The sequence below is a fragment of the Helianthus annuus genome, chromosome 1 (assembly GCF_002127325.2).
Source record: "Helianthus annuus cultivar XRQ/B chromosome 1, HanXRQr2.0-SUNRISE, whole genome shotgun sequence".
In the NCBI taxonomy this organism is placed as follows: Eukaryota; Viridiplantae; Streptophyta; class Magnoliopsida; order Asterales; family Asteraceae; genus Helianthus; species Helianthus annuus.
This window is the reverse complement of record NC_035433.2, coordinates 87,853,806-87,880,833: the sequence shown is the minus strand read 5'-3', so window position 1 is coordinate 87,880,833 and position 27,028 is coordinate 87,853,806. Positions and strand designations below refer to the sequence as shown.

The window sequence follows — 27,028 nt, the reverse complement described above, 5'->3', positions numbered from 1 at the left end:
CTTCAAGTTGTTAACTTCGGGACACGTCAAAACAAGAAGTTATATGATTGTTTTACTATCAAGATTAAATAATGTATGTGATTAAGGATATAATATTATTAAGTTAAATAATAATATACATTTTTGTATCCAAGTGGTCATTAGGCTACAAGCCACTCGTATTTTACTCGCTTAAAGGCTTAAAATGAACAAGTTTACACCAAAACTCGTTCAATAAACATGCTCGAGTCAAACCTTGACTAGACTAGGCTCAGAGGATTAAACGAGTACTTGATTACTCTATACACACACTTATTATAAAATAATTATTTTTGAACGGCGAATTTAGATCATTGATGGATCACTGGAGTATCATCGTGCCACCCGCGGAACCACCCGATCATATCCATCCCCACTAAGCAAAAATAATGTCTATACATCAATTCAGGAGGAAACCAAATAAATCTGAAAAACCCCCTTGTGAGAATCGAACAACCTAATGGTCCCTTTGTCTTATATCACCCCAATATGCCACGGGCAGTTATGATAAAATAATGATAAAACTGCCGATAAATAATAATGAATTGACAAGACAAGTTCGCATATAGATAGAGCTCCAAAAAGGCCAAGTAGCTCCGCTCCGCTCGATTACACCCTACGAACATATATTTCTATCTTTTACAAACAAAACTATTTGCCGTTTAAAAGAAGTTAAACTCAGAAAGTCAATATTAAAAAAAGATAAAAACCCAAATTTTGTTCTTAAAACACAATAATAATAAATCGAACAATTAAACCAAAACACATTCTTGTCTAAAACCAAATATTTCAAAAGATATTGTTCAGGGTCCGAAAATGTAACTTACTCCCAGAAAAAAAAAAAACCCATGTTTTCATTTTGATCCCTTTTATAAGGGACATCTATTCCATACATAAACCCGGCCCAATTCTTACTTACCAAGAAGAACCGGGCCCGAATCTAACTTACCAAAAAAACCCGGCCCGACTTAAACTTACCAAGAAAAACCCGGCCCGAGTTTTCAGTACTGTACATTTCCAAAACAACTACTAAAACGAACCTTCATGCCAAAAAGTCTTGGAGGGGTGTCTTAGTCTACCCCCACCATGTTCACTCACGCTCCCTTTCAATCTATAACACTCGGACTTATTCCGAACCAATTTAAGCGGGCCGGATCGGTTAATGGTCACCGAGGCCCCAGCCACTCCATGGAAGCTCGAGCTATAATCCATTGTTAAAAACGAAGAATCGTTACCGTTACTGTTACCATATATAAAATGTGGTGACTCACCCCCGCCGGCATTCCACCAGCTGCCATCGGAAGGGGGGTGGTCGGCTTTGAAGTCGGATTCCACAGCTGAGGAGTCCCGTTGAGTAGTATCGTCGTCTTTGTCGTCGTTGCATATGAGTTTCAGGGCTTGGACTACTTCGCCCATGAAAGGCCGTTGAGCCACTTCTGGGTGCACACACATGGAGGCGATTGCAGCCACTTTGGCTAACTCGGTGAAGTCGTAGGTCCCGGATAGGGTTGGGTCAGCTATCTGTTGTAGACCTTGTTGGGTTGTGAGAAGTGGTCGAGCCCAGGTCACGAGGTTTTCTTCGCCGGGAGGTTGAGACATGTCTACTGGTCTTTTGCCGGTGAGAAGCTCTAGGAGCACAACACCGTAACTATAGACGTCGCTTTTGACTAGAAGATGGCCTGTCATTGCGTATTCGGGTGCCACATAACTGTCATTCATTCAGTTAGAAGTAATAAGTGAAAGTGTGTATCAGAATTAACATTTAGTTAAAAATGATAAATGAAAGCTCGATGACGGGGACAAAATATTTAGGTAACGGGTCAAAATATTTCCCGCCAAAATGGGTAATTTTGTATGCGTCGAAATGGGTAACATTTTTGTCCAATAAATTTCGCGGGGACAGTTCGCCTAAAAACTTGTATTAATATAATCTTTACCCAACCTAAAGAGTGAAGTACACGGATGGTCCCTGTGGTTTACCAAAATTTTGAATTTGGTCCCTAGCTTTCTGAAAGTACACGAATAGTCCCTGTGGTTTGCACTTTGTAACGTGTTTAGTCCTCTGCCAACAGATCTAAAGGTTTTAGCATGCCCAAGTTAGGGACTAGATGCGTTACAAAGTGCAAACCACAAGGACCATCCATTGACTTATGGAAAAAGCTGAGGACTAAATGCATTACAAAGGGCAAACTACATGGACCATTTGTGTACTTTTAGAAAGCTAGGGACCAAATCCAAAATTTTGGTAAAACCACAGGGACCATCCGTGTACTTTATTCCACCCAAAAACTGTAATAATAAATATGATAGTTCAAAACACTTAAAACTTCATATGTACACATCTTATCAGATACAATTTATAGTATGACCTTTATACCCTTCTTCTCACTAAGGAGAAAACACTTCAAACCCGAAACTCGCAACATGAGATCCATCAGAATTTGAAAAAGATAGGAATCCCTCAACTGCTCTTTATTTGGAAAGGAGAATAAAAGGGTATAAATGTCATAAACTTGAAAACATGTATATTTGATGGTATGATTTTTTGTTGAATAAATATAATTTATGCAAGTTTTAAGAGAAACAAATGAAATTATCTCTTTTTTATTTTTATATAAATTATCAGTGTGTCAAAATGACTACAAAAAACACAATATCTTAAGCAAAAATTTAACTTTTTTAATAGAAAGATTTAGGTGGATCAAAATACTCCGAATATCAACAAACTTGACACAGTTGGTCCATTTCCTTTTATATTAGTTTCATTTTATATTACCAGCTTGACCTGTTAAAAAAGATGATATAACCCGCACGGACTCATTCATAAGTTCATCTAGCTGCATTTTAAGCATAGTTGTTAATGGCGAATAGTGACAAATAACGAAAAGGTACCTATATGCTACATAGCGAATAACGATAAATAGCAGGAGGCAATTTTATAAATAGCGATACACTAGAAAAAAAAAATTTTAAAATTTATTTGAATATTTTATCAAAATACCCTGGTATATATGCTATTTTACATGTATATTTAACAAAAACCTAAAATCCAGCTATCTTATAGCTATATTTAATTGCTATTTATATTTAAAAAATATATAAATTAAATATATTGTCGCTATTATCGCAATCTATCACTACAACCCTAATAGCGAGCCTAGACCTATACGCTATGTAGCGCGCCATAGCGATCGCTACGCTCGCTATTGACAACTATGATTTTAAGAGGACACGTACCCGAAAGTTCCCATGACTCGTGTAGAAATATGATGACTACCTTCTGTAGCTTCCCTTGCCAACCCAAAATCCGATACCTTAGGGGTAAAATCGTCTTCCAGCAAAACATTGGCAGCCTTAAAATCACGGTGAATCACACGAGGATTAGAATCTTCATGAAGATAAGCCAACCCTCTGGCCGCACCAAGTGCAATTTTTAACCTTGCATCCCAATCAAGAAGTCCGTTTCGCTTATCTACACGTGAAACACCAACACATAGATGAGTTTTGACACCTTTTGTACAAAAGAAGACTTGAGTGTATTGCAATATCCAGAAATAATTTAATCGGAATGGACTGATTCGGGTTATGTTTCATCTCTAACAGGCAAAATTTAGAAAAATTACTAATAGCCAAAAAAGAAATAGGTTGACTTACTAAATCACTATGCAATTAATGCACTAAAAAATCGGATATCGGTCATGACCGATATTTGAGATATCGATTATCACGGTGGGATATCGGTGAGATATCGGTAATTTTAATATCACGCAGGATTTATATATTATAGCAATTTAACACTAACAATTCAGTATACTCTCCTACCATTAACGAATAAATCTTTTGCAACTTTCGAAACACTAACAATTGTAGCAGGTAGGAACTGATTAAGACTTAAAACACCAACATTTAACAATTAAGACTTAAAACACTAATAGCAGCAATAAGAAGAAAGACGAATGGTAGAACTAAGAAGAAAGAGATAATCGGTGATATATCGGTCCAATATCGCTAATAATATCGGTACCTATATCGGTTATATATCACGATCCACGATATTAACTGCAGAATTGCAGATAAATCATTTTAGAGTAAACTGCCATTTTGGTCCCTGTGGTTTGGCCAGTTTTGCCATTTTAGTCCAAATCTCAAACTTTTTACATCTGGGTCCTGTGGTTTGCATTTTGTTGCCATTTTAGTCCAAAATTCAAAAACTCTAATGGCAAAACTGGCCAAACCACAGGGACCAAAATGGCAGTTTACTCATCATTTTATTTAAAGACCTAGAATACTATAAAAATAATACAAATGTGTTAAGGGCATACTGCATAATAAGGCACACAACTTTCTTTCCACTAAAAACCATCAAAGTTTCAATATTTTATGATTTAAGGTAGTCTTCTAACTTCTAAGTTAACCGGTTTCCATGAAAGTCAACATGGTCAAAGCTACCAACACGCCAGCTACTACATCCTCATTTCTAAAAAAATAGCATACCGTGCAAATGGGATTCAATGCTGCCATTTGGAACAAGCTCATAAACCAAGCAACGTGTGCGCTTTTCGATGCATATACCAATGAGTTTAACAAGGTTACGGTGATGCAACCGGCTTAACATCTCAACTTCTGCGATAAAATCTTGGTCTGCGTTCGGATTATTATTGCCTCTATAAAGCAATTTCACAGCAACTTCCGATCCGTCTTCCATGATCCCATGATAAACACAACCGAAACCACCTTCACCCAAAACTCGTTTAGAGCTGAACTTATCAGTGGCTTTCTCTACTTCAGCTAGTGAAAACGACTTAACGTTAAGAAACGAAGTAGGTATGGTGGAGTCGGTAGATGCAGATGTCGAACTTGTTGGATCATTTGATAACAATGCTCCAAGTCCTGCACACTCACATTATTTAAATTAGAGTAAAATGTCAATTTCGTCCCTGAGGTTTGGCTAGTTTTCCGACTTTCGTCCAAAGGTTTGTTTTTCCGCATCTGGATCCAAAGGGTTTGAAATCTTTGCCATGTTCATCCGGATCGTTAACTCCATCCATTTTTCTCCGTTAAGTCAGGGGTGTTTCCGTCTTTTTTGTTAACTTAAAGGATAATTCGGTCTTTTCACCTTATGTACAAGCATTTAGCATAATGTACAAGTATTCAAAAGACCGAATCGCCCTTTAAGTTAACAAAAAAAGACAAAAATACCGCGAGAAAAATGGATGGAGTTAACAAGCCAAATGAAAATGGCAAGATTTCAAACCTTTTGGATCCAGATGTGGAAAAACAAACCTTTGGACGAAAGTCGCAAAACTAGCCAAACCTCAGGGACGAAAATGGCATTTTACTCCTTAAATTATTTCGAAAATGAAACACTAAAATAGTATTTCCACTTTAACTAGATAAATACGTCAAAGGTACATGCTTACCACATCTCTTGTTAGTGGATGATGTAAAAGCAAGGCAAACAACATCTGATGAACTACACGTCTTTTTGTACTTGACGAAAACGGAGATTGCGGCACAGCAAACAACCAAGAATACTAATGCTGACAAAGCAATTACAAAAATGGTTATACGGTCCATCTTCTGACTTCCGCCAACAAATTTTGCAGTTAAGGGGAATAACTGGGTCACGGGACTTCTGCTCGGTCCGTGCTCATTTGGTGCAGTAGGAAGCCCTGATTGTAGTATCTCACGTTTAGAAACCTCATGATTGATTAACGATGAAAAAACGTTTTTTAGCCAAAAAAAAAAAAACAAATGTAGCAAATTAAACCTCTTCAATCGCTATAAATTAAAAAAGGTTAGATAAAGTACACGGATGGTCCCAATGGTTGACCAAAATTTTGGATTTGGCCCCTAGCTTTTCAAAAGTATATGGATGGTCCCTGTGGTTTGCACTTTGTAACGCATTTAGTCCCCAACCTTTTCAAAAATATATGGATGGTCCCGGTGGTTTGCAACGTATTTAGTCCCTAACTTGGACCTGCTGAAACCTTTAAATTTGTTAGCTGGGGACTAAATGCGTTACAAAGTGCAAACCACAAGGACCATCCATATACTTTTGAAAAGCTAGGGACCAAATCCAAATTTTTGGTTAACCATAGGAACCATACTCAAAAGGTTATATTGGTATCAATAATTAAATGTCATTGTAATCATATTTCACACGTTAATTTTTATTTTAAAAAACAAACATAAAAAGTTTTTGAGTCAACCCACTCTGACCCGTATTAAAATTTATATGTTCTAACCCGAACACCCATCTAGATTATCAATTCCGCTCAATTTGCCACTTATAGTATACGAACGACAGTTTGTAGCTTTACCTGGATAAATAATAGATACCACTTCATAATTTCCAAAAAGGGTTCTATTTAACGAGAGTTTCTTGTGCCAAAATCTTTCAGAAGTGAGTTTAGCAGTGAAATTATCGAACTTTTCTCCCAATGGTACCAAGTTTACATCGATAGCTGTTCTTTCTTTATTTTCATCGTCAGCACTGGCACCCGTAATTACGACTTGACTCTGTGTTAGATATGTTCCTGTTGCAATCTCGATTTCTAGCTCATTCACAACGGGGAAAACAGCATACACGGAAACTTCTAGAACAAGTCTGACTTTCATTGGAAAAACACAGCCACAAGGTGAAACAAAAGGAGTTGCAGTAAGTGGTTCCACACATTCACAACCTGCCGGATACCATAAACAAGTTTTAACATAAAACCATTTACAGGAAATTATGTAAACTTATGAGTTATGAATGGATTGATTCGAGTCAAAATGAATTAATAGCTTTAAAATATAGATCAAAGATGTCAGAAGTCGCACAAAGAGTGTTTTTTATGCGTAAAACCACATAAACCATTTTATTCGGAAAATTATATAATTATTAAAACTAGCTTTTTTAACAGCCGCACGTTGCGGCGGCGCCGTACGCGACGTGATAAATTATAGACTACAATCAAACCGACTCGTTTCCGAACTAAATTTACATTGAAACGTAGAGTGATCTCTTTACCCAAAAAAAACGTAGAGTGATCCGAATTCATACCGTTGAATAAAAATGTATTATATTTGACCCAACTTGTTTCCAAACAAAATTTACATCGAAACGTAGACCAACTCAAAACGTACATAAAATAAACACGTGTGGTGGCGTCGTACGCGGCGTGATAAAGTATAGACTACAATCAACCCGACTCGTTTTCGAACTAAACTTACGTCGAAACGTATAGTAACTCGAATTTGAACTGTCGAATGAGAAAACGTACTATATTTGGCCCGATTTGTTTGCAAACATAATTTATGTCAAAACGTAGTCCAACTCAAATCGTACATAAAAATAGAACATTTTATAACTGACCCGACTCGTTTCCAAACAAAAATTACGTTAAAGCGTAGACAAACTCGAATTTATACCAACACGTACATAAAAATAAAAACGTAAGAAATTAGTTTTAGGCTAAAATCGAAACTTCAGAAAATTGAGGGGGTCAAAGTGACATTAACAAAATTAAAAGGTTACTTTTGACACTATACAAAGTTTAGGGGTAGAATGGGTTGGTGGCAAAAAGCTACCAACCTTTTTTTTAAGGTTATATAAATATATCATTTTTGGAAACATGTTAGGAATATTATTATACTAATATTTAAATAAGGGAAATTGGACTGTGATAATCCCTAGTAGACGTCATTGGCCATTGGCAATCCCACTTTTGAATATTCCCCCTACCAGTCCAACCTTTCACGTTTCCTCCATCGGTCCCCCATTAAAAAATAACGGAGTTAAGTTTTTTCCGAATTACAATCAGATGTTTTAGGGCTTTTGATTATAACGACGATACGAGTCCATTGATGTAAAATTATCTCGAAATGATTCTCCAAACGACTAGATGTTTGTTAATTGGAAGTTTAAACACCCAAATTGGAGCACCGTTTTCGTCGCTTGGAGCACCGGTTCGAGCTAAGTTTTACATCAAAGGACTCGTATCGTCGTTCTGATCAAAAGCCCTAAAACATTTGTTTGTAATTCGGAAAAAAACTTAACTCCGTTCAGTATTTTTAACGGGGGACTGGTGGAGGAAACATAGGTGAAAGGTTGGACTGACAGGGGGAATATTCAAAAATGGGACTGCCAATGGCCAATGACGTCTACTAAGGATTATTACAGGCCAATTTCCCTTTAAATAAAAACTGGACAAAAAGCGTTGGTCAATCCAGCTCGACCCATGTTGAGTGCCGACCAGAACAAAATGTTACATCTTGACCCGAACCCATACAACTATATATAATATTGATAGAGATCCGATTCTGATTAATAGGAATATAGATTGGAATTGAAATTGATACGAAGACGACGATCCAATCGGATCTTACAGACTCGATAACTAACTCCGAAGAGTTCCCAGGGCTACGCCCTCTCTCTGGAAACAGAGCCCTAACAAAGCTACGTATTTTCCTATCCTCTTCCCCAAGTAACTAATGACTCATACTTATACCATATTATTTGCACATACCCCCCTCCTAGAATAAACAAATGACATTTAGACTAGAAACTAGAACATGATTCCTATCAAATATAAGTATTAAAAACTTGCATCTATAGAGATCGAGCTCACAAGCAAATGAGACTTTTATAAGGATTTGAAACTATATCGCCTATTCTCATTTATTAACTTTTTCTTTGTTCATGTAGACATGCTATGTGCCTATGTTAATTCTCGAGAATGTTGGTTGGTCAGATAATATCATAATACATCCAGATTTGCATTTAATATAAAAATCCGACACCCTTGATAATATTAAAGCACAACGTATATGTGATGTATAATGTGTCACATCAAATGAGAAGGAAAACGTTAAACTATTATTGTATCTATAATGTATATAAAAGATACAAACCTGGTACAGAGGAAGGAGATGGAGAGATTGCATGAGTCCTCAGCCTATGAGGATGACGATGATGGTGGTGGCGGTGGTTGTGGTGGTAGTGGTGGTGGTGGTGGTGGTGGTGATGTAGCAGCTTACTGCTATCAGTAGCACCAGCAACAGAACCTAAAAACAAAGATGTTTTTAATGCAAATAGAAAACAAACGCACTGAACCATGAGAACATAAAACGCACTATCTTACTGGTCTATGCGATATTATCATTTTGCATGTATAATTGCGTTTACTTCAAAAATAAAAAAATAAATTAGTGTACCATACATTCTCAACTTTGATGATATACCTTTGAGCTATCACGGGACGACAATAAATACCCAAAAAACTACCACAATATTATCATTTTATACGAACGGAATGGAAGTGACGCATTACATGCTGGTAAACTAAAAGGATTTCAAAAGGATATTTGCAAAAACAGAAATGAAATGGAAATTTAATTTGTTTGGAGTTTGTAACGGCAAAGTAAAAGCATACAAAATGTAACCGGTCTCAGATACTAGGAAATAATCATCGTAGATAATCCGAAACAGAAGATCTACAGGTACAACATGTCGAATACCAAAGCAGATTTTTTTCCTGTTATTAATGCATAAAGAAGTTACCTAACTTGACCAATATCCTGGTCAACAACTTTGTTTGTGCGTTTATAGTAAACTTTTGAGCCCTGCTTTAGGTAGGATATAATGCGATTATAAATGAAGATATTTTTATGATTTCCCCGTCTGTAGACAGCATGAATTGGTAAAACGTCTATATGTTCCGCAATTATTTATGGAAATGTAAAACATCTACAAAAATTGGATTTTCGACACCCTTATATGAAAATGGTAATGTTTACAATAACTTATTTATGGTAACGTAACTTCTTCGTTGCCCCTATCAAAATATATCTACTCTTCAGTGTCACAGTGAACGTTATTTTGGAAAAAAAAAACCGTAAAGGATAACTTTCAAGTGCTACATAGAATAAAATACCTCTATGTGAATGAGTAGATCTATCACTAGTCACTGCTTATTTTCGTATATAGAGCACTCTTACATTACTAAACAATCAGTGACATTAGAGTTTAACCATGAATACAATAAAATGCCGTATTTCTTTGAATTTCGAGTCACTACTGAATTGCTTTTAAGCTTTATAATCCCCGTGATATTTCCTAACTAAATGCCATTTATAACAAGCAAAACAAAGTAACGATGTGACTATAAATGTGCAAACAGCATGCATCAGACTATGCTACGACTTCTTCTGCGTTTACCTAAAAACCTCTGTAAAATGTCTACAAATCCTCTAGCGTTAAAGTACGTATTAATATTAAGCAACCAAAGTTAAGATAAGTAATGGATATAAAAATAGTATTGCTTACAATCTTCATCGTCCAAATTAAAAAACATATATACTGCAGGGTCACGATGAACATTATTTCGGACAAATAATGTAAAAGCTACAAACCTTTCAAGCACTTCAGAGAAAAAAATACTTCTATGCAATTTCCTCAGTACACTAGTCCTAATGCTGATATTTAAATATTTCCTAACTAAACATTATTTATAACAAGGAAAACTGAATAATAACGTTAATACATTGCTCAGACGCATAGTTGTTAATGGCGAATAGCGACAAATAGCGATAAGGTACCTATATGCTACATGGCTAATAGCGATAAATAGTGATACACTAGAATTTCTTTAAAAAAAATTATATGTATATTATATGAAAATACCCTGGTATATACGCTATTTTACATGTATATTTAACAAAAACCTAAAATCCAGCTATTTTTTAGCTATATTTAATTGCTATTTATATTAAAAAATAAAAAAAAAATTAAAGGTCGCTATCTATCGCTACAGACCATATAGCGAGCATGGACCTTTACGCCACGCTATTCGCTACAATGACCGTAGCAATCGCTATTAATAGCTATGCTCATACGCATATCAACCGGCATCCAAATATTACTAAATTTAACATACCAATTCAAGCCATACCTTTTCCCCTTTTCTAGAAACCAGAATCACATTAAACCCTAGAATCACATTAAACCCTAAACCTTAAACCCTAAACCCTAAACACAAAAGCATCAATCAATCAATCAATCAACTGTTTTCCACATAACTTTATCAAATAACAAGTTAACAATCATTTTCCAACACAATTTACTTACATATAAAACCCTAACACAATCAAAAACCAACTAATAAACCTTAAACCCTAAACCCTAAACACAAAAAGCATCAATCAATCAACTGTTTTACATATAACAATATCAAACAACCAATTTCCAACACAATGTACTTACAAATAAAGCCCTAAAACAATCAAAAACCAACTAAATTCAAGCAACAAATTCATTACCGTAAGTATCAGCAGTAGAATCGAAACTCTGTAAACTAAACAATAGCATCAAAATAGCGAGCATTTTGAGAACGAATTCACAAGCACCATTGTCAGAACATCAATGCATGATTGTTGTGTTCTTCTATAGAAAAATAATTGGAGATATATGGGGAAAAATAATAAATACGAGTATGTATCTTTTATTTATTACAACTTTGTTTTTAGTTTTATTATATTTTCTTACATGGATAGAAATTAATATTTATATATGGTAATTATATAAAGAGTTTAATGGGATAGCGGGAGATTCGAAATCTCGAGTTTAAATTTTGTTAGTGAGTTATATATCGAGAAAGAGTAGTGATCAGTGTTAACGATATATCTGGATTTAAATGGGTTTCTTTAAAAGTGAATTGTTTTTTGTTTCATTTCTTGCTGCTATACAACCTTAATGTCTATGTGTCATATATGCGGTTCTGGAGATTAAACTGATGGTCGTGTTTTCTTGCTTTGTTCATACGTAATCAGGTATGGAGGGTGGTGTGGTATGGATTTTTCTTATGCTTGTTCTTGTCTTCGGATCATGTTTGTTGTCGTTTCTGATCATGATTCTAAAGTTAAAAAGAAATCTGTGTTGGGTGTGATAGACTCTTCGTTAGGGTTCTTGTGGAAGGCGCGAAATACTTAGGTGTTCAACATGAGCAAAATCCACTTAACAAATACAGTCGATAATATCAAAACTATTATGTTTTCATGAGTCGATAATATCAAAATTACTATTCACATATTTGAGATAAATTATTTCCTTTTTTCTTTAGATAAAGATAAATTAAAATAAATAAGGGGCTACTGGTTTGGGTAATGATCACACCCTTAGAGTAGTGGTTTTGGATGGTGGATTAGATGTGGTTGACATGACACTGGCGTGGAGGATCATGACCACATCCTATAACCTTATCAAAGGTTAAAAAATTAAAGAAGTTACCTAAATTATTCGTCCATCTTATTCCACCAAAAGTGGTTAAAACTTAGGTTGTATTATTAGCTAGCATGCAGATTGCAAATTGATCTTGTTGTCATGGATCAGGATTAGAATACTAATATGCCATGTGTGTATAAAGTTTAAGCAACTAATATTGTAATAAGGCTGTGTCATCATGTGTTGTGGTGATATTCTTAATCACCATCATCACTCTCTACATAGGTGTCACATCTCTCCATCCTCATCTACCATCATATATGGTGTGGTCATGATCCTTAAGATCACCATTACCCTCTATGTCAGCTTTATGTCACCCCACTCTCATTCAAATCCACCATCCTATATGGTGTGGTCATGACCTAAATCACCATCCTCGTTTAAAAAAAAATATTTTGTGTAAATATATTTAACTAATTTAAGGAAAGGGATGTGCATGATTATCATGGTTTAATCCATGCGAACCATGGTGATTCCCTAAGGGGGGAGGGTAGCACATCATCTACCATCATAGGTGGCAATCCATGACCTATCCATGCCTCCATACCCCTTAGCCTCATCCACCATCCTTCACCACCAATCAAATTCCCTAAATTAATTCAAGGAGGCTCATGGTTCGCATGGAAATATACATGCTCACCATGCATGGATTAAGAGGGGGTGGTTTACCACGCAAATCGTGTCACGTGTGAGTTCAACTTGATAATTTGTAAAAAAAAAAAAAAAATGTAACGGTATTGCAGCTAATGTGTTTAAAATTGCAACTAAATAATTGGGTTTACAATGTTAAAATTTAACTAGGAGTTTGCGGTTACTTTGATGCAACTTTAGCTTGCAGCTAATAATTTGATTAAACTTGTAGCTAATATGATGAAACTTGTAGCTGGGATTACTTTGTTGTCTCTAAATTTGTAACACTCATGAGTTGTTTGTTTCGGCTCTTAATGAACTCTTAATGGTTCAGACCTCTTACTGGTCCAGCACTTAATGGTTCAGACTGTTTGTTTCGCGAGTAGATGTCTGAATGGTTCAGAAATTTTTGCCTCTGAATGGTTAAGCATTATACTGAATCTAAATGGTTAAGACATCTTATCTGAATTGGTTAAACATTTGTCTATGAATGGTTAAGCATTATACTGACTCTTAATGGTTTAGACCTCTTATTGGTTTGACCACTTAATTGTTTAGACCTCTTACTGGTTCAGCACTTAATGTTTCAGACCTCTTACTGGTTTAGCACTCACCCATTCAGAAGTTGCCAAACAATCCCTTAGCTTACATACATAATTTGATCATACTTGCATAATTGCAACTAGTTTGTATTGATTCACAATAATTCTAACATTGTTAAACAACTAGTGGGAAACCCGCGCGTTGCCGCGGAGTCAACAATATGAGGTGTGAACATACCACCAACTGACCATCAACCCTTGCCATCTACAATACCCTTAACAATTAACATAGATTATCATATTGGTGTATTTCTAAAAGAGTTGCAAAAACCAAAAAAAGAAATGAAATCTAAAAGTAACCAGTTTTGGCCCAATAATGGGATATATTCCACTATACCTTGTATATCATTCATGCCCCTAAAAACCCAACACAAACACAAAAAACGAACCGGTCCATCAAAAAAACCTTAACTGAGCACATGACCAAAGTTGGGATGAAAAGATTAAAATTGATTTTTTTTTAAATTATAGCCATTTGAATTGCAATAGAGGTACACTCCACGTATCTGAATAATCATACGCAGTTCGTAAACAATCACAAATATCCACAAATTTAAAAGATAAATATTGGAAATAACCATACGTATATAAGGTATACCTAAATTGGTGGGACTTTTGTCTAGAATTTCTTGATTTGTTGACGAATGAAGTTTCAGATGTGAGAATTGTATACACATTAGATGATCAGCCATGCACCTTTGCCCTGCAACTCCAAACCCAACATCAACCTAAGGTAATTAAAGTAATAATATATTTACAATTATATTGAGTTTATAAACCACCTAATACTTTTTACAACTTTTGAAAACAAACATCCTAGAAAGAGTAAAGGACTAAAGGCCAATAGCTAGCTCATAGTCCATGATGCATATTAGAGTTTTAAGAATCAATCGGTCCATGCCATATACAAGGTGATCCATCTCTAGCCCAATGCAATGATGCATCACATTCTGGAGCCCATACTTTCACCTCCATCATGCTGGACATCTAACACTTGAACCCAATGCCATCTTAGTCCAATCCACAGGTATGACCAAACTTTTAAAAGCTCATTGTGTACTCCCTCCCCAACCCATACAAGCACAATAGTGCTTGTAGAACTCACAGCCAAGGCCCACACAGAACTTGTATTTTAACTTTAACATAAAAGGCCAGAAAGTCAATGTTAGATCAGTAAACCAACAATGATTGTGTTTTCCAGGAGCAAATTTAGACCAGTAGTACCATTGAAAGAACTATTTCCATTTTAATGCCTTGAAAAGTACAATAAACTTGGGTAGCCACTTCAGACCTCATGTCAGAAGAAAATATATATTAAAACATATTTTAAAATCAAAATCCCATATCCATTACAAAATCCACCATGGTTGTTGTTAGTTCTTACCATCAGCCAAGTCGCCTCCTGCTCGGCCGAAACTTGAAGCTGCTTCCCTTGTGATCTTGTGGTTTTAGTTCGCTTCCCATTGAAAGCCGTCCCTTGTTGTATCATGAACAGTTTATGCCACAACAGTCGAATCTGACTATCCAATCTTCCACACCATAATCTCATAAAGATATAGGGTTTAGGGTCTTGGGTTTTACCGGAAAAAAAACATGTTTTTTTTCTTTAAGCAAAGAATTAATCGCTTCTTCGGCCCCATTCTGTTGTTTCATAACAATCGCCAGATCCTTCAGTGCGCTATCAACTCAACCTCCAACATTGATAGTTGCCCAAAACAACAGTATCGCCCTTTCCGCATCCTTCTCAACCAACTACACAACCAATCAAATTGCTCAACAAATCAGTATTAATCCAACAAAATCTTCAAAAACCCAAATTTAGATCTGCATAATTATAATCATACCTGAACAAGTTTAAGGAAGATTCCCCAACCGGGACCTTGTGAGTCACATGAATTGACTCGCACCGGGTCAAGTTCAAGAGGAACAAGTCAGACCAAGTTGAGAGCAAATAAGAAAGAACAAATTTTTAGTCAACATGAATTAAAGACTTATAGTTTCCTTGATTTCATTTCAATTAGCCGCTAAATGAAAATCCCACCCATCAATTCAACCTAGGCATATTAACCACAAGCTTAATTACTTTGAAACATCATCAAAATAAATGTTCTTACACTGATCAAATTTGTTGAATTAGCATATGTAGAAGGAATTTCTCCACCAACTCCAGCACTATCTATATAACTGACAAAATAAACATACCTGAATATAATATTAGATGATTTGAACATTGGTAAGGTAAATCGTGGAGCTCTTTTATAAATTCCACATTTATGCCAATCTGGAAACAAGAAAATAAAGACAAGATTTTCAGAATCGCTATAAAAATCTATAAACTTGCAACATGTTTTATTATGTAAATACTTTTAGTAATCAAGTTGGTTTTTAAGCCTGTAATGGCTAATCACATGCAAACTGGCTTTTACATTTCCCACTCATCAAATGATACACATTTAGATGGTATGATTTCAAGCAATCCCTGAAATAATACCTGAAAAATGTTTCTGCCATGTGATGACATATCTAAGTATGAGGCTCAACATATGGGCTTTAGCCCGAATTCCCTTAGCATCAATACCTCATTCCTTCCATGCATTTCACTCATGTAGTACACAAGGCTACAATGAATGGCAAAAGTTGACTCGATTATATAAAATGTAAATTGATACTAAAATTTGGTATACGACAGAGGAGGTAGTGAAACCGCTCACCGGATGAAACGATTGTAGAAGACGATGGAGGCGGTGGATCGGTGGTGATGGCGGAAGGTTTATATTTGTTCGGCTTCATCTCTTCTCCTCTGCACTGCTTCCGAAATGCTAATGAAATCCTAATTCAATATATAACATATAAAATAACATTAAACTAAAAACCTTTCTAGTTTTAATTGTTACATTGAATCTGAATGAAAGAAGATTGATTACATGAATATGAGTTGAAGAACCAACATAAACGCATGACGCTTGAACTGTAACATTGACTCAGATATTAAAATTCACATTCATGAGCTGAGATTTGGGGTGGAGATGGAACTGACTGCTGGGATAAATAGTTGTTTTTGCAAGAATCGTGTAGGCTACTGACATTAATTTGGGGTCAAATTTGGAAGAAAATGATGAAAAAATAGGAAAAAAGGCATGACCATTGGGTTGCCTTCTTAAAATTTGGGGAGTAAATTACATTTAATCTTAAGGTAATCGATCGGTTCATCGGGTGAAATTGATGATGTAGTATTAACAAAGAATTAAAGAAAGAAATAATTAAAAGATATTTACCAAAAGAAATAAAGAACAGTAATAATTTTGTGGGTAGAGAAAGGGTCAAAAGGGTAAAGATGGAAATGAAATCTAGATTTTAACTATAGGGGCATGATTAATTTACCATTATATCCCTCTAGTGTCTTAAAAATTAATGTTATTTACTATTATATCCCTCTCAAATGTGTTGTTTTTATTTGTACATATTGCTTTTAAAGTTGTATGTGATGTAAAATTACATTCATGTCCATCACTTCTCCTTTTTATAGTATTATAGATTATGCATCCGGGTTTTTTTTTCATATTTTTTGCTACAAAATGTTTCCAAATTTTCATTTGTTAGTAAATTGCAACAAAATTATTACGTATAAGTTACTGTAATAATTAGAGGTGCATGTGCTCTTGTAGTCAAGTTTTAGAATAGAGCTTAGTAAGTAGTTATGCTCATGTTGCACTTTATAAACTGGTGGTAAATTTTTTATTTGTGTCATAAGCTAGTATGTTTTTAATGGTTTATTTACATATTTTTCTCTTCTATGCTGGCTTATTACATATTTCCTAAAACAAAAAAAAAAAACAATTACATATTTCCCATCTCTAACCCATACTAGAAGAAAGGAAAAGAAACAAAAAAAAAATAAAAATATTTTGTGTTCCAGAGTTTCAACATTGTTAAAATCATTTAAGAAATTAGATATGGTATTCTTTAAGAAATTAGATGTGTACCGGTGATATGGTATCCTTTTATAGAAAGTATAGATTGCAGGAACTTGATAATGTTACGCTAAAAGAAATCTAGTAGGAAGACTATAAACACACTCTAATTTAGTACTTGTACTGTATTTTGATTCCTTGTTGCATTATGTTGTAATTTGCTTCCAAACTATGTAATTCCGTTCAGAAATGGAATGAAATGAAATTTTGATTATTTAAATACTTGTCACAAATAATCGTTATGAAGTCTCTTGCAATATCATTTTCGTCTCACTCCGATGTTTCCGCCATCGGTTGGTGTGTGACACCGAGGTCGTCCAAGGATACAACAAATTTTAGTACCGAGTATAGCATCATATCAAACCTAAAAGTAAAAGTTCAAAAAATAGCTCAAATAAAGAGGAAAATAAAAAAAAAATAGTTATCAATGATAAGAAAAGAAAGTGTTTGGGGTCAACATACCTCATGATACTTCGTTAACTATCTTTTACCACGGGGTAACAATGACTCGATTGTCAGACGAGGAACTAGGTGCACTAATGCATAAGGTTGTGCATTATATGTGTCGAAATCCTAACACACTCGAACCTGTCGCTTTGATTCAACATAGAAAATCCACTCAAGGCCAACATCAAACCATAATGGTACCGCCCAACAACAAGGGCGAAGTGTATACCACTGTGATTTAGTATTAGTTAATGTCACGGCCCCCGACCCGTTTTGCCCGGTTCAAAAGCCGCGGGACAGAAACCCATGGTATTGGTATTTAATTTGGCAGCGGAAATTTTAACAGGGTCGTTTAAACTGAAAACACCGAATTATTTTATTATAAGTTTCGGGACAAACCCCGTATTTTTCAATAAAGGAATTTCACTGGGAAATCCCCTAATTACAGAAAACATGTTTATTTATTTACTGAGCCACTTCATTCAAGCTGGAGTGCTACGCGACACTTTTCCTTGTTCACAGTAAATCACCTGAAAAATATTTTAAAAAGATTTGATCAGCGAAAAATACTAGCGAGTGCATCAACTTATACAAAAGACACATTGTTATAATTTACAGTATTAAGAGCGATTACAATTGCCTCTATCTTATAAATAACTGACCCAGTTGTCACTCGACCGGATCAGTGACTGTGGTCATATCACTATTGGGTCCGTTCACCCAACGGTGACGTTATCACTATTTAGGTCCGTTCACCTAAAAGTGATGCTAACTAAGTAATGTATATAAAACCCCACGTACTGTCAGTAATTTAAGATAACAAAGACTTAATCACTGTAAATATAACTGGAAAACATTTAGGGTTTTGGTAAAGCAACTTTGATAAAAACAGAATGACTCACATTGCAGATTTAAACGGTCACAGGTAGCCTACTGGTTATGCTGGTAAACCTAATAAAATATACGATGCAAACGAAACTAGGTTAGTAACTTAATTCAACATTTACGATAATTAACGAGATCGAAATCCTCACGACGAATGACAAAGTATAGCCCAATGTAGGTGATGCGTGTCAGTGTGTATATAATTTAGGTGTATATTTTAAGTCCTTTTTACACTTTTTAGCCAAGTTTTAAATTTATAAACACGATATTTACTAACACTAAACACACATATGGGCAAGTGCACCCATCGTGGACGTAGTATAGTGTTGGTAAGATACCGAGGTCGTCCAAGGACACAAGAGCTTTTAGTACCGGTTTATCCTCAACGTCTAATCAAATCAAAATGTTAGAAAAAAGGTTTTTAAACTAGAAAAATAAAACTAACTAAAATGCTGAAAATAAAATAAAATAAAAATAAAAACAGATAGACAAGATGAATCACTTGGATCCGACTCGTGTGTAGTGTAACCTTTGATTATTTTCGCACTTTTGCACTTGTTTAAGAGATTATCTTAGTTATTGTAGTAGGCCCCTCTTTTGAAGGTGACGTTACCCTCAACCCAGTAGTTTGAGTCAGCAAGGATACAATCCTAAAGGGTTGGATTATTGAAAGATAATTAATTAAGTTATTAATGCATAATGTGGTAGGCCCTTGAAGGCGACGTTACCCTCGGCTAAGTAGTCTGAGTCAGCAGGGATACGGTCCTAAGTAGCCGGGTTAAAGTTTTAATAGTAGTTTAACTTATGAGGGGATCAAAGAGTTTGGACCCCCGCCATCCAATACCATTGGGTATTGAAGGAGGTCCTACTAAATTTGACCCAGGTCCTTTGCATGATCTATACACTGAACAATGGCAAGACTCTTACCAAACCGTTCCCTTAACCCCCGACCAGGTAGCCAACATACCTCCATATAGACCGTGGAGATATGAATGGTGAAAATCTTTTATTTTATATAGACAGTAAAATAATGCCAAGACACCACGGACAAACGATAAGGAAGAATCACCTTCAACATAAGAAACTAGTAATTAAAGTCATTAATACAAAACCAATTAAAAAGTGCAAAAGATTAAAAATAAAAAGTGTTACACTAAACACTTGTCTTCACCAAGTGATATAAGAGACTTAGGCAAACATGGCCTTTGATTGTCAAGAACTCTTACGATCAATCTTGGATCCCGAGACGACTCACACACTCAATGATGGTGGTGGATGATGGTGTTGTGATGGTGGTGGGTGGTGGGTGAAGTGTGAGAGATGTGGTGTGCCAAGGGATGAGTTGCAAGAGCTCCAAGCACTCCTATTTCTAGGCTGAACAGAAGCTCGGGCACGGCCCAGTGTCCACTGGGCACGGCCCCGTGCCCATCCTACTCTCTTTCTTCATTAAATGCATTTTCATTAAATGCATTTTGTCTGCATTAGTTGACCACGCCCATGTGTCCGCTGAGCACGACCCCGTGTGCAGAAGCATATCTGTACTATCAAGATTTGGCTGGATTTCGCGAATCTTATAGTTGACCATTGCCCCGTGTCCGCTGAGCACGGCCCCGTGGTGGGCAATAGAAGCTTCTACCACTTTGTCTTTTCTGCTGACACTTGGGCACGACCCCATGCTCACTGAGCACGGGGCGTGTCCAGTCTTCTGTCTTCTTGTTTTGCTTGGGAAGATGCTGTCGGGAGGTCGGGCATGCCACGTTTGTTCCTTTTCTTGTATTTATGTTAGATTTAGCTGTCTTTTTGTTTCTTTTGTTCATTTGAGATCATTTAATCCTGAAAATACAAAAGGAAGACAAAAGCACACTTTTTCCAACATTAGTACTAAAAAAGGGTTAGTTTTATGCCACAATTGATGTAATTTATATGTTGCATTTTGTGCACATCAGTAGGCAGCACTTAAACATCCACCGAATCGGTTTTAATCGTTCGGACATTGTATCGTAACAGTGATCGAGTTATTACCCTGTTATCGTAGCAAAGGTTCGAGACTCGGATTGTATTTTTTAAGGAAACGAAGTATAGATCAACGTACAAAACGAATTTTTACGTCGAAACAAGCAATTCATGCAAGTGCCAGTCCCCTGGGTTTTATACTGTATTTTGGCCTCCCCCGCGTGTCGCGCCGGCTACCCTAGCTGCTGGCGCGTGTCGCGACGATGACCCACCTAGGCTAGGGTAGCCTGGTGTCTGGGATAGCCTTGATGATGTCACACCCCGATATTTCCACGTATTACCGGTGGGCCCGGTGGGGAGTATCGTGACGTAGTTGATATCATCATAGTCAATAATCACAGTTTAAATGCACAACGGAAGTCTAAAGTAATTTATACAAACCGAATTGAAAGTAACATAAAATATTACACAACGGATTGTAAGATGGATCCACAGGCGGATCAAAACAAAGAAGTATTGTTCAACATACTTAAAGTGATAAAAGCTTGCAAGACTCTTTATTTAATCACTCAAGAGTTCCAGCCCATTACGCTTAGTACCTGCACTTAACCTTTTTAAAAATACGTCAGTTTACACTGATAAATACAATTAACTGACTCTTTTAAAAACATTTAAGAAAATTGATTTATATGCACTAGGCACAAATATTCTTTTATAACTTGGGATAGTTACTTAAAAATAATCTTGTATACAGATTTATATGTTTGTCGTCCATTCAGGACCCGGTTAGAAGAGCCGGATTAGATTAATTGACACACCACAAGTATATGCCCACAAGAGAGTGAGATACCGTTTATACATACGCAACTGTCAGGTATATGCCTACACCCCGTGCTTAAGTCGTGGCCATTTCTAATAAATGTGCCGAGGATATCCATGACATGGTCATTAACCCCCCAAAGGCATTGCATCAAACAAAACAAATTAAAACGGGTTATGTAAATGTATTAATCACAATCCGATTTAAATAACTACATACCCGACCAAGTGGTATTATTGTAATACCGTATCCCAAGCCCGTATAATGGAAAATAAGTTAAAAGTATTTACCTGAGCAAAATTATAATTTTAATCTCAGCAAGCTAGCTTCCGTGGCGTTTGACCACTTAGCAAGAGAAGTTAAAGTGGAAGTCCTAACCTCCCCATCTCTCGGAACAGAAGAGGTAGCTATGATTGAAAACACACAAGAAACACGGATGACACCCATTATAAGATTCCTCAAGGACGGAATGCTACCCGAGGAAGACTGGGCGGCCAGGAAGGTAAGAGTCAAGGCCTTACAATATGAGTTGATTGATGGAGAACTTTACCGAAGGTCATACCTGGCCTATCCCTGAAATGCGTCGATAGTGAAGAAGCTAAGTATGTGATGAGAGAAATACATGAGGGGATTTATGGAATGCATTCCGGGCCAAGGACAGTAGTGGCGAAGGCGATGAATGCGGGGTTCTATTGGCCTAGAATGTATGAAACAGCATTAGAGGAAATCAAGAGATGTGACAACTGCCAGATCCACGAGCCCATGACGCACCGCCATAAACATCCGATGATACCTGTTTCAACGTTTTGGCCCTTCCAGAAGTGGGCCATCGATATAATTGGGCCATTCCCAGAAGGCCCGGGGGGTCAAGTACGTGGTGGTTGCCATCGACTATTTTACCAAGTTGATAGAGGCAAGGCCCTTAGCAAAGATAACCGGGGAGCAGATGAGACGGTTTGTGTTAGACAACATCATTTGCAGATACGGGGTTCCTAAGGAACTGGTGAGTGATAACGGTGTCCAATTTGCTGGGAAACCCTTCAGGCCATGGTGCGAGCAAATGCACAAACGCCAAGTGTTTACCTCCATCACCCACACACAGAGCAATAGACTAGTGGAAATAGCAAATCAAAGCATTATCAAGGGGATAAAAGGGAGACTCGGAAGGAAACAAAAAGGATGGCTGGAGGAACTGCCATTTGTACTACGGGCATACAGGACCACCCCCAAGGGCTGCAACGGGGAAACTCCTTTCAGCTTAACCTATGGGACGGAGGCTGTCATCCCGGCTGAAAGCCTGAAGTAGAATCCCAAACTGCCAGAATGAAGCTCAGGGAAGCCGAAAACGAACTGGACCTCAGGATGAACCTGAATTTGCTTGAAGAGAGAAGGGAAGTAGCAGCAGTCAGGGAGGCTAAGTACAAAAAGCAGCTCGAAATCTATTACAATGCCAGGATGAAAAAGCTTAACCTCGTCCCTGGGGACTTAGTCCTAAGAGCAAACGAGGCCAGTCTGTCACAGCCCCCGATCCCAAATCCCCGGGAACGGGCGGCCGCGAGCCAGTTTCGGTGGTATCACGTTATTTATTCAATTTGGCAGCGGAAATTTTCATCAGGACCGTAGTTAGGAAATATTTTATCAGAGTAAACCACCACATTTTATAACATTAACCACATGGGTAAAACCCAAGTTTTCAGTATACACACTTTTATAGGAATAAATCCTATTTTATTTAACAAAACATCTATTTTATTCTTAGGTAACTTTATTGCCACTTTTCCAAGCCTTCAGTGCTATCCAACTGGCTTCTATTTGGCTTTCACATTTTGTTACCTGAAACGCGTTTTAAAAACATTTTGTCAGTGGGAAATACTGGTGAGCGAATCCCAGTTTAATCAAGTTTAAATAAAAAGTCACAGTGAACAGTATTGAGGGCGATCCCGCAATTACATTTGTTTCCAAGTTATATCAATTATCACCCGTCGGTACTGTCAAACCTGACTTGTGGAATTGTTACTCCTTGACCAGGTGGTAACAAATTTTGTATACAAAACCCCAACATACCCACAATAATTGTATTCTTACAAATACTCAATAACTGTTATTCCTATGGAAAGGTATTTAAGGTTTTGTAAAAACAATTCACAAAAGGTTTACAAAAAGTGGATCAACTCACATTGCTGTCTTAGGGTTTTCAGTAATGATTTCCTGGGAATAATCTATAAATTACACAAATGCACGTGTGTTAGTATAATAACCCATTTTAACATTAGTAATACCCTCCCCGAGACGGCATTCCAACGACTACGTCGGGTAGAACCACGACAGCCGGTACGGAACCTAGATCAATCGGGCAGAGTATCTAATACGTCTCCAGGGGTTATAATACTTACATCGTAGCAGAACCTCGCTATTTAGGGGGTATAATACCCGACTATAATGCCTCTAATTCATAAAGTGAGATTGAGAATGAAATTGTGAACGACGGAAAGTGAAACCCGGTGGCCTTCTTATATAGTGCTGAAATCTGGTCTTCACGTGGCCCGCGTAAAGAACAGACAGGGCTTACGCGGCCCGCGTACTAGCCCGGGTAGGGTTTAGGTGATCCGGGTCATTGCCTAGACTCGCCACGATGTCGACATGTAACACCCCAACCGAAGACGGAAACGTTGGGGCGCCACGTATGATAGGATGCTCAAAGACACATGGCACTAATTAAAGTTCAAATATAATAATAAGTCAAATTTATGTTCAACAACCAAATCAAACAAACAACTTGTAACACCTCGAAAAATTTCGTCCAATAATGTCTTGACACGTGTCATAAGGTTCCGTTATGTGAAAACATACTTTAGAGGGACTAAAAGTGACAAACAGTGAAAACTATGGAACGTAAGGGTCCAAAGTGTCAACAATGGATAAATAGACTCTATGATAACCCTACATAATGTTTATAACCTTAAACGGATGGTTCATGGATCATACGACGCGGAAATTGCACAAAAGTGAAGTATTTCAAACTATAGGGGCCAAAAGTGTCAACATGTTTAATTTATACCTCTGAGTGAACTTTTGGCAGACCCGAAGCTTTGTAAAGCTAAAATATACTCACTAGAATATGTGGTAAAAATTTCATGAAGTTTCGTCAACGTATGAGAAAGTTATGGCCAAAACCGTACTTGAAGGACTAAAAGCGTCAACGTCGAATTTCAGGGCTTTTCGGTTGAGCGCAAAATGTTCCGAGGACATTTCCATGTTGGTAAAAGTCCTAAGGTTCTTAAAAACCAAGTTTGGGGGTTTACGGGTCAAATTAAGCAGCCGAAACATCGCACGCAAGCTCAGGGACTAAAGCTGTCAAAGATTGAAACTTGTTTTGCTGAACAGGGGTCAGGCGACCCGCCTGGCATGACCCAAGCGGGCCGCGTGGGGCTGCCAGCGACAGAAACTTCGATTTGGGCTGATTTGGGTCCGATTTTGGGTTGCAAACAGCTGTTACTCGCCTCCAAAAGCTCCAATGGGATGCCATGCATGGCTACTACAACAGTACCCTCGAAATTTCAGCTTTAAATCAGATTACAAACCATTTCTTGGACATTTGCATTTGATCAAGAACTTATTTCTCTCAAGAGCTCTCAAGAACTATCAAGGCAGGCTTTCTGGAGTTAATCTGATCATCAAGGTCGAATCCTAGTGTTCACTAAACACCTATAGGACCTTTGTAAGCTTTCAATTCAATCTTTAATCCGTTCTTGTTGTGATTATTGCTTAAAGTCAAACTGGTTGTTCATAAGCTTTGACTTTCTGATTAAACAGGTTTCAATCAGTCATTTCTCGAATTGAAACCTGATTTATGTTGGTAATATTATGGGAAACAAACCCTCAAAAGGGTACTCTCTGATTCCCACTACATGCATGCTAAATGTCGAGTCAAACCTATTTCTAAAAAGTCAACAGAAGCGATTTTTGTGAAAAATGACATGAATAATGATATAGATGACATGCAATCTGTTTGATCTTCATAGAAAGCTTTATTATGAATATAAGAATGTATTTTACCACGATCAACTCGACGATCTTTAGTGTAAACCCGGATTGGAACCGAAAGTCTTAATAAACGACTTTTTCGTAAACTATCGGTTCGGATCCGTACATGCATGTGTGAGATCTGTAATTTAGAGCATTTTTGACCATTGGCATTTTAGTTAAACTTTCTGGAAATTTTATGTCATAAGTCTATGCTTAGCCGATTCGAATGCATGTTTCCGATTTATGCATAAAGTTGACTATTTTGCCCTTTTTGATTTAAAACGTGATTTTTGGAAAAGTGAAAGGATAGAAATCTTTATTTCTAATATATAAACTTGCACCGAAAATTTTGGATCAGTTGGTGGTCCAGATTGTGAGTTATGGCCATTAGCGTAAAACTATATTATAAATTTACACAAACGGTCCTTTTCGCGTAGAACCCGTTTCTGGCCACGTTTTGATACGAAACTCTTTACCAACAGAAGTAATATAATATTCTGGGAATTTTGATGATTTTTAATTAATTTTTGGCTGAACGGATCCTAGATCGCCTAGTCATTTCGGCTTATGTCGGTTTTGACCGTTTAAGCCATAAAATGAGTTTTACACATCCTTTTGACCCGAAACCTTTTTCTACTGATTTTATATGATGAATAAATTATTTTAAGTATTCTGGAAATATAAAAATCTCAGATTTAATTTGGAAACCCGAAAACGCCCTTAAATCGCATATTTAGCATTTTAAGCGCATAGTAAGCGTTATACTTGTTTTAAACATATAAGACCTATACCTACTGATGTGTTTAGCATATTTTCATATAAAAACAGTAAGTATAAGTATATGAACTCAGACTTCCAGTTTTGGCACTTTTAGCCCTTGTGAAATTACTAAAATACCCCTACGGTGCATAGTTTGGTTTTAAATGATAAATTTGGTATATGGGTCATACCCTACTGATATAATATGTTATATTAAATATATTTACTGTATGAACCAGACCCGAAACTCAGATTTCTAATTTTACTCTTTTATTATCTTTTAAATGACCAAAATGCCCTTCTAAGGCATAAATTGAGTTTAAAATTATTCCGGGCAATATAGAACATAACTTACTGATATTATATCATATTTAAAGCATATTATATCAGGGAACTTGCATTTGAATCATTTGTCTACCCGTATCGCCCTTTTTACGTTCGGTTCGGTTTACGTAACTAGTTTGCGTAAATTGACCGAAACGGGCCAAACGATATCATTTTTATTTCAAAATCCAGAATGTATTTAGTATACCCATATTATACAAGTATTCAAACGTGTCGGGTCTAAATCACATTCTATCCGGTCTTTCGCTTAATCGTGCGTAAACCGTATCATTCTTAAAACTAACCGGTCAAAGCTTAGGCTTAAATA

The 27,028-nt window shown here is 36.6% G+C and overlaps 1 protein-coding gene across 1 annotated transcript; it reads right to left on the bottom strand.

The window, feature by feature from the left end:
- Positions 1–788: 788 nt before the first annotated feature.
- LOC110871368 (receptor-like serine/threonine-protein kinase ALE2) lies at positions 789–11,487 on the bottom strand. Its single transcript, XM_035989493.1, has 7 exons — positions 11,323–11,487; positions 8,917–9,069; positions 6,342–6,704; positions 5,439–5,690; positions 4,513–4,908; positions 3,256–3,490; positions 789–1,726 (listed from the first exon to the last, which is right to left on the bottom strand). Exons 1-7 carry the CDS (start codon positions 11,384–11,386, stop codon positions 1,048–1,050), a joined length of 2,142 nt encoding a protein of 713 aa, XP_035845386.1. The 5' UTR covers positions 11,387–11,487; the 3' UTR covers positions 789–1,047.
- Positions 11,488–27,028: the final 15,541 nt, after the last annotated feature.

Coding starts and splice junctions, on each gene's coding strand:
- LOC110871368 (XM_035989493.1), bottom strand. CDS start 11,386: ATGCTCGCTATTTTGATGCTATTGTTTAGTTTACAGAGTTTCGATTCT. Junction 9,070..11,322: donor TTCTACTGCTGATACTTACG/GTAATGAATTTG, acceptor CTTTGTTTTTAG/GTTCTGTTGCTGGTGCTACT. Junction 4,909..5,438: donor ATCCACTAACAAGAGATGTG/GTAAGCATGTAC, acceptor GTGAGTGTGCAG/GACTTGGAGCATTGTTATCA.